Source organism: Lineus longissimus, chromosome 14 (assembly GCF_910592395.1).
Source record: "Lineus longissimus chromosome 14, tnLinLong1.2, whole genome shotgun sequence".
In the NCBI taxonomy this organism is placed as follows: Eukaryota; Metazoa; Nemertea; class Pilidiophora; order Heteronemertea; family Lineidae; genus Lineus; species Lineus longissimus.
This window is the reverse complement of record NC_088321.1, coordinates 915126-929550: the sequence shown is the minus strand read 5'-3', so window position 1 is coordinate 929550 and position 14425 is coordinate 915126. Positions and strand designations below refer to the sequence as shown.

Genomic DNA, 14425 nt, shown 5'->3' with positions numbered 1-14425 from the left:
CTTTAACTAGACATTTCTACGAGTTTGATTGCTATAGTTCAACAAGCCTTCACCAGTTGGCTCCACAGCCTGACGGGCCTTTTAAACTTATTTCATGTTAGATGTTCACTAGTTCGATGCGTTGAAAATAGAATAAGATAGCTGAGAATATTTGCAGACCCCCCCCTCCGCCAAAGTAGGGCAACACGCTCCAATATATTCAGTTCGTCCTTAACAAGTGTATAGGCCTTAGATCCTAATTCATATGAAAAGTTAAAAATAGATTCAATTCGTTCGATTTAATTTGTTTTTCAGAATGCATAGATTTTGTAGTAGGCCCCCCCCCCTCCTCAACCCTGGCGCTATCGTCCAGTACAATGTTGTCATAGCTTATCGAAGAGTTAGACCTCCGAGTTTATCAGTAGGCCACCCAGTATTAAAGACGATTCCTGGTCAGAGTTGTGAAGAAGTATTGTTGGCTAAACTTTAGAATCCCCGATCGGAAATGACGTAGTTTGATCGCATTCAACAATAAATCGATTGAACAGTGGTGCTTGGTTAGTCAACCGATGACCTTTTTTTGGGGTGTGATCGGGGATTGTAAACTCGTTCCGTATTGTTTCTCGATGACTTTTCGTGGTCATGACAGAAAAGTTGTTTGTACTGAAAAAGGTTTGCAGTGGATTGTAACGCTCTTCCATTTGAACTCTGCGCTTGTTATCTCGACCTTGGTATGACCATGAACTCAAACACTCGTAATAATGCTCTTCTCAAAACCGTTCATGCTTCAATGTCTAATTTGTGTTGTTGCGTGTTATACAGAGTGGCTCAAAAAAATTTTTACACTTACAAAATGGTTAATATCTATTATATATCCTAAACCGGAAAAACCATAAACTATTGAAGCTTTTACTTTCATACTTTCACCCTTTTTTTTTTTTTTTTTTTTTTTTTTTTTAATTTTTTTTATTCTTTCTCTGTGTATGATTTTTATTGCATATTTGTGTTGTCTGCTCCTTATTAGGAGGTCCTCAAACATACCTTCAAACATACATATGTACTTGAGAGCAAGCTCTCTCGGTTAATTTGACACCAGCAGATTCAAAATCCTTCAATGGTTGACTGTGCTGGAGATATTTTATTGACTCATATGAAATCTGACTTGCACCAACCTTTCAGCGGTTGATATATATGTTTGAGGGCAAATGCCAAAATGATAAAAGATCTTCACCATTTTTTTAGTGTAACATTTTTATTGAGCCACTCTGTAGTAATCTAATTATGCCCCGTTCTAAGTGATGAATCAGTTCGTTATCAATGAACACAAGACGTCGCTATTGATTTTAATCTTTTGTACATTTCAGGCCGAGTTCTGAAGGAACTGAGAAGTAGGCGAATATATTGTTAACCCTTTTACTGCCGAACATTTTTTTCAATTTAAATTTTTTCGATTAAAACGATGTACCTTGAAACTGAGAAGAGTTTGATTCCTCAAAGCCGCCTTAGACACGCTCCCCTGCACACCATCTATCAGTGGGCGGGGAAACTGCGTAGCAGACGATGTTTTCAATGGAACTCATTGGTGAAAAATGCATGGCGCTCGTCACAATTTGGCGACGGTGGCAGGTGGAGGGTTAATACTGTGTCAACGTGTTTAAGCTGGCTCAGTTTGTCTGTACAATAGGCCGGTTTTATCGATGACATGAAGAAAAGGGAGCGAGGGACACTGCGTACAGCTCCTTTAAGTGTTGTTACTCCTGTTACATCGATATAAGATCATTTCCGACTTTTCAAGAAGAGAATGATATGAGCACGTGGTTCGTCTATCCCGTTTAGAATGTTCAATGGGTTAGCGACGTCGAGTTGTCACATGGTCATAGCATAGCCTTAGTGTCAGTTTCTCGTAATGAATGAATCGGTCTTAGATCAGAGAAAGCAGAGTATCAATCTTTAATACAGTGGAACCTCTCTTAGCGGACACCTCTCTACTAAGGACACCCTCTCTAATAAGGACACTAGTTTTGGTCCCAAACTTGGCATTTTCATTCAAATTGACATCTGTAATCAGGACACCTCCGTAATAAGAACAGCATATGTCAGTCCCAAGGGTGTCCTTAATAGAGAGGTTCTACTGTAGTTTTTTATCGATAATCAGCGTTTCTGTAACATAGACACGTCTCAGTTGGCTTAAATACATTGACACAGTATTTTGTTCTTGAGATTTCAAAATATCGTCGTTGTTGATATTGTATTTTATGAAATGTTGGACCCCTGCCAAGTCAATCAGGGCGCAAACTGCTCCCGAGCTATGCTGAGCCAACCGTGCATCTGTTGATGTAGTCATCTCGATGAGGTATTGTCTTTCGTTCATAAGTATGTGTTTCACGATATTGTTGTTGTCATTGTTGTTGATATAGTTGTGTTCATGACGTACTCTAAACCAGGAAATTTTCACGTGCGTTTTATTTCACCAACAGCAAAATCTGCGAAAATAAAACACTGCGAAAAACAAACATTACTCAATTGCTGTTGCAGTGTTCTCGAGAACTATGCCAAAATGCCATCTCACAAACCAGCAAACAATGATAGCGGTGAATATGACCTGGTTTAGAGTATAATCTTCTCATCAGAATCCGAAATATGTGCACCATTATATCGTTGTTATTATCATGCTGACGTTGTTATGAATGTTTGTTTTTTTCCCATAGTCCTTGTACAATAGAACCTACCTTAGTGGATACCCCTCTATTGAGGACAACCTCTCTATCAAGGACACTAGTTTGGTCCCAAGTTAGTTTTTTGCTCACCTCGACTCTGAGGAGCTTACACGATACCGTCGTCCGTCGTCGTCCGTCAGCAGAGCACGTTTTGTCACCGCTAGGGCTAGATGGCTAAATCTTGTGTAATGGTAGCTTTGGGCAAAATGCCCAGACTTATTTTTCTTTTTTGCGATATGACCTACTTTCTGGCCTCCAGACGGCAATTTGTCATCCAAAAATGACCCAAAATGATATAGTGTTATAATTGATATCTAGACATGTCAGAACCAATAAAACACTGCCAATGTAGTTGTTGATGTCGTACAGATGCTGCCTGCAAAAATCAGCTCAAAATTCCAACCGCTTCATGGTTTTTCAAATATTTGGTAAATTTTTGCAAAATTCTGCCATCAAACTCAAAAAGGGGCCTTGGATCCAGGGCCCATATGACCATCCATGAGCATGAATGTATAGGACTGAAAAGCCTGTAAGACCTGGGTACAAGGTATTTTTAAAGTGGTCTGCATCCGCAAACTGTGCGTGATGTAACGCTGAAAATGCGGGATATTGATGATAGATACATAATCTGATAGATGTTAAAGTGAAATTTTTATATCAATGCTGGTTTGGCAGTAATTCCTCAAAATATCACGAAAACGATATTCCCTCTCAATCAACTAGACTTTGATGTTTTCACCCCAAATCTTGGTTCAGTACTCAGACTGACATTGTCTTCCATGTCATCAAGAAAAATTTTTTAAAAATGTTGATATTTTGAGAACATGATCAAGGTATCATTTCGTGATATTTGGAAGAATAAATGGTTGATTAGCACTGATATCGATATTTCGCTTTAGCATCAATCAGATTATGTATCTATCATTACGTTTCAAGGGTGTCTGTGGTAGAGAGATTCCACTGTTGTTTTCTCATTGTTATGTTTTAGTCTTGAGACAAACACCAGACCAAAAGCTGGCTGCTCCCTGGAGGATTAAGTCTCATCAATAGGAGATGGATGAAATCGGTAATTTAATTGGTTCGATTGTCACCATTGATTGACACGTCCCGTTGCCATGGTTTCAGATTTGATCCGTTTCCATGAAGACCAGACGATACAAATGAGTAAATCTCATCAGCAAAAGACGGATGAACTTGAAGAGGAACACGTACTGGAGACGAAGCATCTCAAGGTAAGAAATGCATCTTCTCACTTATTCTACTTTGTATGTTACTTGTTAGTGTTGTCACTTTCACATATGTCTTTATCTCTAAAGCTACGGCAGAGTTAATTTGAAGTATGCAGTACCCCTGGCCCGCACCTGGTTGTGACCGAGCGGCCTGGATCCCATGGCAAGATAGCTAGGATTACTTAAGGGACGAGGTCTGCATTGAGTAATTGAGCGCACTGCTGCCATCTCATTTTTGGCTCGCCGTAGGAGAGTCTATACAACACCGCTGTGTCCGTCGTCCGTCGTCGTATCCTTTATCAAAAACAATGACACGTTTCTTAACCGCTGGGGCTATGAACTTGAAGCTTTGCTCAAAGGACCCCCCCCCAGGTCAGCTGACCTCTGACAATGAATTTCGATCTAATTCTTGACTTTGCCACCAGGGGGCCAGAAGTGAAAACCTAGAAAGTGTGATATCTTGCTTATTAGTGATTTGTTTTCAATAACATTTTTAAGGTAGGTTCTCCTAGCAAGGATACATCACATATCATATGAGTTTTTGATTTGACCTGCTTTTCAAGGTCACAGAGGTCAAATGGCGTAAATTGGTCGTTTGAATGTAACTATGGCACGTTTCTTAATCACTTAAGCTATGAAATTGAAATTTGGTAGACATGACTCCCTACGTCATGTAACCTCGGATCTGGTACTCAACTTGACCACCAGGAGGCCAAAACTAAAATAGGTAAAAAGTGCAATATCTTGTTTATTAGTGACTTGTTTTTAGCTCACCTCTTAGCAGAGGTGAGCTTATCCCATACCGTGGCGTCCGTCGTCCGTCGTCGTCGTCGTCGTCGTCGTCGTCGTCGTCGTCGTCGTCGTCGTCGTCGTCGTCGTCGTCGTCGTCGTCCGTCGTCCGTTAGCAGGGCACGTTTCGTAACTGTTAGAGCTATTGAGTTGAAACTTAGTAGACATGTACCCTTATGTAATGACACCTTGGAGACCAAGTTTCGGTCCGATTCGTTTCATGGTTTGGCCACCAGGGGGCCAAACGTTAAAAGTGAAAATATGCAATATCTCCCTTAATAGTAGTCGGGAAATTTTGAAAAAAATATGGTAGGTACTTCTAGCAAAGGTGCATCATATATCCTCCGGGTTTTTGATTTGACCTCCTTTTCAAGGTCACAGAGGTCAAATGGTGTAAATTGGCCGTTAGGATGTAACGATGGCACGTTTCTAAACTGCAATGACTATTGATACCAAATTTGGTACACATTTACCCCTTAGTCAGGTGATCTCAGGGACCGAAGTTTGGTCCAATATGATTCACCACTTGACCACCAGGGGGCAAAATCCAAAAACCTTAAAAATGTGATTATTCCTTAACTTCTTGCCTGATTGCCACCAATTTGATATCATGGGTACATCTAACCACCATACAGTATATGTCACACAGGTTTTTAATTTGACCTTCTTGTCGAGGTCACAGAGGTCAAATGGCGTAAATTCGCTGTCAGGCCGTAACTATGGCACGTTTCTTAACTGCAATGACTATTGATCACAAATTAAGTACACATGTACCCCTTGGTCAGGTGATCTCAGGTACCGAAGTTTGGTGCGATCTGATTTGCCGTTTGGCCTCCAGGGAGGGGGCCAAATCCTAAATTCTTCAAAATGCCATTATTCCTAGTAATGACTTGCCCGATTGGCACCAATTTTATATCATAGGTACATCTAATTCTAACAACCATTCAATGTGTCACCCGGGTCTTCTTTGATTTGACCTACTTTTCAAGGTCACAGAGGTCGAATGTACTGTAAATTGGCCATTTTGGGGAAATTGTAATTGCTTGGACCTACATCAAACCTAACACTACATGACACAATACCATGCTCTTTATCCATCTTTCCTCCACATGAGGTGAGCACAATGGCCCTGGCCATTTCATTTATAATATTCTTATAGCACTTACTCCAAGCAACGATACATCACGTCATACCGATTTTGGTTTGACCTATATACTATATATGTACAATGTTTCTTAACCAGGATGAATTCCAAAGCACCAAATATCTATACGGTGAGCACAATGGCCCCTGGCCGTTTCATTTCAGGTGTAGCCAAACCAAAGACATTTAAAAACGCGACTACGATTGAACGATTGAACTCAGGGAACACTGGGTTAAAGAGTAACTGCGGTCCTGTTGACCCAGGAGTTGGACCCGGTATATACCAGGTGCAGTAGTGAATGAACCAATTAACCCCTTGCTAGTCACAATCTATGGCATCATCATTGATGGTTTCCAAATCTGAGGGTCAGGTCGGACATGAAGAACAACATCTGTCCCCCACCCTGCTAATAAACACACTGGAGAATCCTGCAAACCTGGCCTATGTTCAATTCAACTATAGTGGAACCTCCCTTAGCGGACACCTCTCTATTAAGGACAACCTCTCTATTAAAGACACTAGTTTTGGTCCCAAAGTGGTTGTTTCCAATTTGACCTCTCTAATCAGGACACCTCTCTGTTAAGGACAGCACTTGTCAGTCCCGAGGGTGTCCTTAATAGAGAGGTTCTACTGTAAATATCATATCAATACACACTGTTTATGGTTTCCATGCCTTCACACAAGTTAGTCAGGTCAGACATATATAGTCACAATATCATCTAAATAACAAGTCTTTTGTCGGTCCTGAATTGAATCACAATCAAAGACCGTTTGTGCTAATGTGCGGACAGATTTACCTGCTGTAAAATGTCTCTGGATTTATAGTCTGTTTTGAAATGATTAAAAGGCAATATTTTGCTTTCGCGAGTGTTGTTACATGTAAACTTTTCTAAACCATTTCCACGAGGCCGGCAACATTACTCAAACTGTTTTGTTTCACAAAGCCTTATTCAAGCAGTTTGCAAAACTGTTTCAATATACACACTTCAGTGTTCACATCCAATCTCGCAACTTCCCATGTTCACCTCCGATCTCGCAACTTCCCATGTTCACTTCCGATCTCACAACTTCCCATGTTCACTTCCGATCTCGCAACTTCCCGTGTTCACTTCCGATCTCGCAACTTCCCGTGTTCACTTCCGATCTCGCAACTTCCCGTGTTCACTTCCGATCTCGCAACTTCCCGTGTTCACCTCCGATCTCACAACTTCCCGTGTTCACTTCCGATCTCGCAACTTCCCGTGTTCACCTCAGATCTCACAACTTCCCGTGTTCACTTCCGATCTTGCAACTTCCTGTAGACATTTTCCAGTGATTTTGAATCCAGTAATCGATTGAACGTCATGCATGTAGTGTTAATTATATTGTAAAAAACCAGGATGACTGAGAGCATGCGAACACAAGCATTTCAAAGGTTTTCGCTGCAATTTTTTATTCACAAACATATTTCAATGTAAGTTGTCATCGCATTCTTTAAAAAAACGGCAAAGTTCTCCCAGTATTTTCTGGTGCTGTTACCGCCGTGGCGGGCATCGTTGTCATGGAAACGACCTCAAAAGTAGCAGCGTATGTCTCTAATATCTGCTGGTAATTAGGGGAATCGTTGGTTACTGAAAGTTATTTTAGAAATATAACCCTTGTTGCTACACGCTGTACAATGTCCCTTGCCACAAAGCGCTTTACGCTTGTACACACATTCACATGTCCCACATGTACACGTCCCCTTCTGACGACATTCAGCATCTCTGGATTCATTGGGCCACTTTGATACCTGTCCACATGTCCCACATGTACACGTCCCCTTCTGACGACATTCAGCAACCCTGGATTTATTGGGCCACTTTGATACCTGTCCACATGTCCCACATGTACACGTCCCCTTCTGACGACATTCAGCAACCCTGGAACTATTGGGCAACTTTGATTAAGGAATTGAACCCGAGGCGGAGGACCTTGGTTGAGTTACCAAGACACTCGAGGGTGGAGCTAAAATACAGTCCAAACCCGAGCCGACAGGCGAGGGTTTGGACGAAATTTTAGCTCCACCCGAGAGTGTCTTGGTAACTCAACCAAAGTCCGAAGCCGAGGGTTCAATTTCTATTCTAAAATACCTCAAACTTAAAAAGATAGGCCACGAAATAACTTGAATATGTGCGAATTTGGCAAATTCCATCCATCGCCTGCCCGGAGCGCCGGTAGCGCCGTTGTTTACATTATGTTACGGCAGCCCGTATAGGAAGTCCGGATCGGCTCGCTCAAGTGACGCTAAAATCCGCGCAAATGGGCTATTTGGAGCGTTTTTCTCAGCAAATATGTGTAGTGCTCATTAAAAAACTTAGGGTGGTTGATGCTTCCTTGGCTGATTTGTGTTTGAAGCAGTGTTTTGAGAGCCTCAAACTTCTGAAGTGAGCTGTGTGCATGGTTCCACATTTTAGTGCAACCCGAGGGAACTTTGGTAGAGCATCTTGGTTGCGTGTCCAAAACACTCCACTCTCAGAACGAGGCTTATGCATTTTCCATTTAAAAGTTGACTTTACGGTACCAAGGTATTTTAGAATTCCAGTCCACATGTCCCACATGCACACCTCCACTTCCGACATTTAGCACCTCTGGGTTCATTGGGCCACTTTAATACCTGTCCACATCTCCTACATGTACACGTCCCCTTCCGACGACATTCAGCATCTCTGGATTCATTGCGCCACTTTAATACCTGTCCACATCTCCTACATGTACACGTCCCCTTCCGACGACATTCAGCATCTCTGGATTCATTGCGCCACTTTGACACCTGTCCACATGTCCCACATGTACACGTCCCCTTCTGACGACATTCAGCACCTCTGGATTCATTGGGCCACTTTGATACCTGTCCACATGTCCCACATGTACACGTCCCCTTCTGACGACATTCAGCTACCCTGGCCGCATCAGCCGCCCGTCCACATGTTTCACACACACATGGACCACCAGTATTGCATCTCCGCCCTGGATCCTTAAAGCCCCCAATCTTACAATTTGGCATCCTAGGATAAAATGTCATCTCTCTCTGATTAACATCCTTGTAGGCTCGTCGATATTCTTTCTTGTTCTTCTCATAGTCATTAACATGGTGGCCTTCCTTCCGCTCTTCCAGCTGCGTCTTCAGACGTATCAACTTCTCTACGTAAGTCGAATGTAGCTCAGCCTGCTCGTTCAGAAGCTGATGCGCTGCAGCGAGAACATCAGCAGATGCCCTCTGTAACTCTGGCATTGCTTCCAAACGCATGGTCAGCAGGCCGTGAATCCCCTCAAAACCAGCCTTCACTTGCTTCTTCAAAGCATCCTTATTCTTGAGGATCTCCTCAATACACTTCTCAGCGTGGTCTTCAATCGACTTGATCAACACGTCCTCCATTTCTTGTGCATTTGCTTTCGATTCCTGCAGTTCTTTGTCATCGGATTTCAACATCTCCAACCACGTCTCTTCCTCCTCCACTGCACTTCGGACATTTACAACCTCAGTGTTGACAACATCGTTAAATATCTCAACGGCATGGTCCACATGGTCCAGTGAAATACAGACGTGGCAAACATTCATCGAGCATGCATAGCAGAAAAACTTGAGAACCTCATCATGGGCTTTGCAAAAAACTTCTTCCCTTGTCTGTTCAACAAAAACAGTCACCACGTGGTTCTGTGTTGCTTTATTCTTTGGATGAGCCTGGGAGCACTCTCCACAGAGTGGTAACGATTTGCACTCCTTACACATGTTAACAGCCTTCACTGTTTTACCTTTGAAGTGACACAGCTTACAGTTGGCACGTCTGGGTGTGTCTCTTGCAGTGGTCTGTTGGAGTCCAAGTCCACGTGGCAGCGTATCCTGTTCACCACCTTCTCCCCCACCACCAGCGACATTGGTCCCATTCTTTCCCAATGTGGGGTCATCCTGTCGGGTTTGTCCTCGGCATGCGGGGCAGGAGATCACTTGGTGCTGACTTGTAATCTGACCCTTGATGTGGTCCAGTAGGCAGCTCTCACAGTAGGAGTGTTCACAAGTGCCAAGCTGGAAGTAGAAAGAAGGTTTGAGAAACTACATTTTATGATAGGCCAGTTTAGGAATTATTGAGAACGCTTTACTGAGGCCAAGCCAGAAGAGGATGCTGTGACTTTCGGTTAACATGGTGTGGCCGACCCATAACGAAAGTGACAAGTTGAACGGGATCGTATGACTATGTGCATCATAACATCCTGTTTCTGTAATATTCGGATTCGGTTCTGATTGGTGAATCTAGTGTATTTGTGACCCATCTCAGCAGAACCAGGCGCATGTTGCTCTGTGCTTGGCAGGTTGAGACGGACTGGTTTTTCATTTCACAGCCTCAGTCACATGATATGAGATCTGAGTAAATCAATTTCTTCCATTATCTCCTGTGTCCTTACAGGCTCAACTTCTGTGCAATGTGAGCTTGATTTTGCTGTGACGTAGGGCTTTCCAACTTCTAAAGGCAGGTCGTTGGGGCACCAGGCTTAACCAGGGAGCACCAGAAATCCACCAGGTGACCCAAGGGCGGCCAGCAGCCTTAACTGACAAACACATAGAAAATCAAAATAAACAAGTCTATTTCATCCTCAAATTCTTCCTTATTACGGCAAAATACTGCACATAATCATTCCAAAGAAGTGAGTTCGGGGAAGTCACACATTTTTCACGGCATAATCTCATCATCAGAGACCATCAGTGATGACCTGCTGAGCAGAGAAGTCGGAGAGCCCTACACCACATCTATAACAGAATGACGGGTCACATGTTTCAAACCACCGTACCTTCCCGACGGCTGGGGCAACCAGGCACATCAAGCAAACCTTTGGCTTCATCTCTGGGGAGGCCATACTTCAGAGCTTGGTGATCTCTGAAATAGAAACAAGAGAATTGGATGAATTAGGGGTAAATGGGATGACATTTGACACGCATATGAAATGAACCATTACAGATTGAGGGTTGACGATAGGTAACACCATTCCCGCTAGAACTTGAAGTCCTTCTGCGCTAAGAACTCTTCCATAAAGTGAATGCCCAGCGAGGTGCAGGGGTTTTGGCCAACAGTTCAGCTTCACTGAGACAATCAATACCGACGGTGAGGTATCAATTTCTATTGTAAAACATCTCAAATGAAAAAACAAATAATACGGTTTTAAAAATGTTTGACTGTTTCGACATTTTCATCAACCCGAGCGGTTATGGTTGCCTGATCATAACCACTGAATTCAAAATGAGGCTTCACTGACGCATAGTGCATTACCACTGTAAAGTGTGGTGCATTACAAACCTAGGTGTTTTAGAACCCCTGCGAAATTCGACTGGAAATTGTCGGCAAAAGCCGGCAATTTCCACCTAATTCCAAACTATTTTTCCTTGCCAGGAGGCTGGAATTAGCTGGAAATTCCAGAAAATGTCAGGGCTGGAGTTTGGCGGTATTTTGGTAAATGGCAGTGCCAGAAAATGCCAGCTCTGGAAAAAGCTGGCATAACCTGGCATTAGCTGGAACCTAATTTCCAGAGCTGGAATTAGGTGGAAAAATCTTGACCCAGGCCTTCCAGCTGATTACCAATGTCAGGGCTGTCATTTATTGGAAATAGCTGGCATTAGTTGACATTAGCTGGAAATTACAAATTCAGCATGCAACGAGGAATGTCAGGGCTGTCATTTATTGGAAATAGCTGGCATTAGTTGACATTAGCTGGAAATTACAAATTCAGCATGCAACGAGGAATGTTAGCTGGAAATTAAGAATTCAGTATGCGACCGGGCTGGACCCAAACCTTCGAGCTCATTTACCAATGTCAGGGTTGTCATATATTGGAAATACCTGGCATTTGTTGACATTAGCTGGAAATTTGATATTGAGTATGTGACCTGCTCTACGTTTGAATCGATCAGAGCGCTGCACACTAATAAACAGGCGTTTTTTGTCACTCAACAGTGACTATGATTAGAATCGTTGTGATGTGCAACAAGAAGATCTCTTGTCGTGGAGTAAAACCAATAATCGCTTAGTTTTGACTTTGCTGATTGCAATCTTGTCACACGCACCTGCGATTATCACCACAGACAGGCAATTTTTCACATGCAAACATGATTGCATGTTGATTTTGCTTGATCCCAGGCCGTGCGATTTCCAATTCTAATTCAATTTTGATGGCATCTGCAATTATAACTGCAAACAAGCAATTTCTGTCACACAGAAATATGATTAAAGGTTACAGGTTGATTTTGCTTCCAACAGAGGTTGCTGGGATGACCAGTTCTTGTTGCGGGCACCTGAAATTATCTATGCAAACAAGTGATTTATGTCACTTGCAAACATGATTGCTGTGGCATTATCAAGTTTTGAGCATATGCCACTGACCTAATCCCTTAGTTTTCTGACACAATCTTGTCACACTGTTATAATGTAAATATCATTCTTGGTGTGTGTTGAATGGACTTACACGAGCATAAGAGGCCCATCATATAAAATGTAAGATTATTGCTTCACTCAGAGGCTCCTTGCAGACACCTCTGCCAGGCGGACACTTCCCCATTGCAGATGGTTTAAGTTGCCACATGACCTGGGTTGGAGTGCTCGTCAATGCCGACTGGCGTCGTCAGGGCTCAATTCCCGTCCTGGAGGCAGCACGTCATTTACATCTTAGCTAATTGTGATCAGTTGATACGATGACGTCATTGACAATCACTGACAGGAAAATTTTGCCTCTCGTTTAATAATATAGATAGTGCAAAGTATTCACATTGTAATATTAGGCTCGTAAGTTTGAGGATCATGGATTGACCAGATTGGTGTGAATTGCCCCAGGGCCCAATGGAACATATGTGTACCAATTTTAAGTCCAGACTTTACGAAACGTGCCGCGCTAACAATACGGCCGCCACCGACGATGGAACATATGTGTACCAATTTTAAGTCCAGACTTTACGAAACGTGCCGCGCTAACAATACGGCCGCCACCGACGATGGACGCCACATCATCGCATAGGCTCACAAGGCGAGCCAAAAAAAAAGAGGTGCCGTTTTAACTGGATACCGTGACATCAACATGATGTTAACCACACATAGCACACTCTGTCACTTTGATGTCTGGAGGGCAGGGTTAAAGACAGGGACTGACGTCCAAAATGGATGTCCAAATAACATCACTGCACGGCCTTGAAAAGAACGATGGAGCAAGCCGACTGTTGATTGACTCCATCACTTACATGAGTCATGAGCTGTGGACATCTTCCATGGAAAATCTTACAGTTATGATACCGTCCGGGTCCATGATCATGCATACAATAATACAGGCTTACAGCACATGCACTGATTCAGGCTTCTTATGCTAAAAAAACAACCTCAAGGCCTGTCCAGATTACCCTTTTGGCATTCATTTGAATCCTTATGTGTTCCAATTCAATTTGTGTAAACTTTGGATATCTTGATATCGAATTCGGGGTAAAAATCAAGAAATAAGAAGAGCTCCCGCATGATTTCTTTGTTTGACTTGAAAATTCAAACCTACAAGTTCCTGTCTGAGGTGTAATGCATCATGGGATAGGTCAGGTGATAAGACCACATGATAGAATTGCATAACATAATAGCAATTTGCATAATGCCAGCTTTTTCCAACAATTGTCAGAAACATCGATTTTGAAATTTCCAGCTAATTCCAGCTCTGACAATCTCATAGTAAAGTGACAGAGATTTCCAGCGCTGGAACTTTTACGAAAAGTAAAGTTCCAGAAAATGCCAAGAATTTCCACCCCATGGAAAAAGTTCCAGTTTTTGTCAGCTTTTGCCAGCTATAACTTTTCGATGAAACTCTCTAAATTCAAAGTGTCAGCTTATTCCAGCCAAGAGCTGGAAATTCCAGCTATTTCCAACAAAATCCACCTAAGGTAAAATTCATTTCGCAGGGGAATACAACCCTATATACATCTTCTTTTTGAAATAGACATGGTGTAATTCTAGTTTCACTTACCTAACCATGTACTGCAGACTCGTCTATTCAACTTCCTGTTCGTTGTACAGACACTACTGGTCTCTCCCAAGGCTCAATACACTAATGGCAGAATTGAGATTCGCTGAATGTGTACTCAACAGTGATAAAGACTTGTTTATTCAGATCAACTACGGGAACTTGACCTCGATTTGGCCAAAAAGATGGTGTGATATTGAGTTAATCAGGCCGACATCTCTATTGAGGACATATTTGTCACTCCTAAGGTTGCACTTGAGGAGGTTCGTAACTTTTTTAGAAAGTGTGTGCGATTGTACCATGACCTACTTATTGGCATTATCATAAACATGTCTGCAGTGCCACCTACAGGGGAACTCACTAACTATCATATGGGCTAACCCAGCCCATGTTGATACACGACCAGGAACTTGACCTCGATTTGGCTCCAAAAAGATGGTGTGATGTTGAGGTAATCAGGTCGACATCTCCATTGAGGACATATTTGTCAATCCCTAGGTTGCGATTTGATAGGAGGTTCGTAACTTTTTTAGAACATATGTGCGATTGTACCATGACCTACTTATTGGCAT

General features: G+C 42.5%; 2 protein-coding genes across 7 annotated transcripts in view; one reads left to right on the top strand and one right to left on the bottom strand.

Moving 5' to 3' along the window:
* LOC135498802 (centromere-associated protein E-like) overlaps positions 1-14425 on the top strand; it is a 66177-nt gene that overhangs the window by 18272 nt on the left and 33480 nt on the right. For 2 of the 3 annotated variants that reach the window (XM_064789260.1, XM_064789259.1), the window contains exons 13-14: positions 1344-1367; positions 3822-3928. In XM_064789260.1, coding sequence (XP_064645330.1) covers positions 1344-1367; positions 3822-3928 — 131 coding nt within the window. The remainder of the gene's footprint in view (positions 1-1343; positions 1368-3821; positions 3929-14425) is intronic. The other variant, XM_064789261.1, reaches the window with a different exon arrangement.
* On the bottom strand, positions 5856-13996 carry LOC135498803 (E3 ubiquitin-protein ligase TRIM45-like). 4 transcript variants are annotated; one of them, XM_064789263.1, is made up of 4 exons: positions 13857-13996; positions 10665-10750; positions 8401-9903; positions 5856-7765 (listed from the first exon to the last, which is right to left on the bottom strand). In XM_064789263.1, exons 2-3 carry the CDS (start codon positions 10728-10730, stop codon positions 8410-8412), a joined length of 1560 nt encoding a protein of 519 aa, XP_064645333.1. In that variant the 5' UTR covers positions 10731-10750; positions 13857-13996; the 3' UTR covers positions 5856-7765; positions 8401-8409. The 4 variants fall into 4 exon arrangements, with proteins under 4 accessions (XP_064645333.1, XP_064645334.1, XP_064645335.1 ...); XM_064789264.1 differs by having other exon boundaries at positions 8494-9903; XM_064789265.1 differs by having other exon boundaries at positions 5856-8443; positions 8519-9903.

Coding starts and splice junctions, on each gene's coding strand:
- LOC135498803 (XM_064789262.1), bottom strand. CDS start 10,730: ATGGCCTCCCCAGAGATGAAGCCAAAGGTTTGCTTGATGTGCCTGGTT. Junction 9,904..10,664: donor TTGCCCCAGCCGTCGGGAAG/GTACGGTGGTTT, acceptor TTCTACTTCCAG/CTTGGCACTTGTGAACACTC.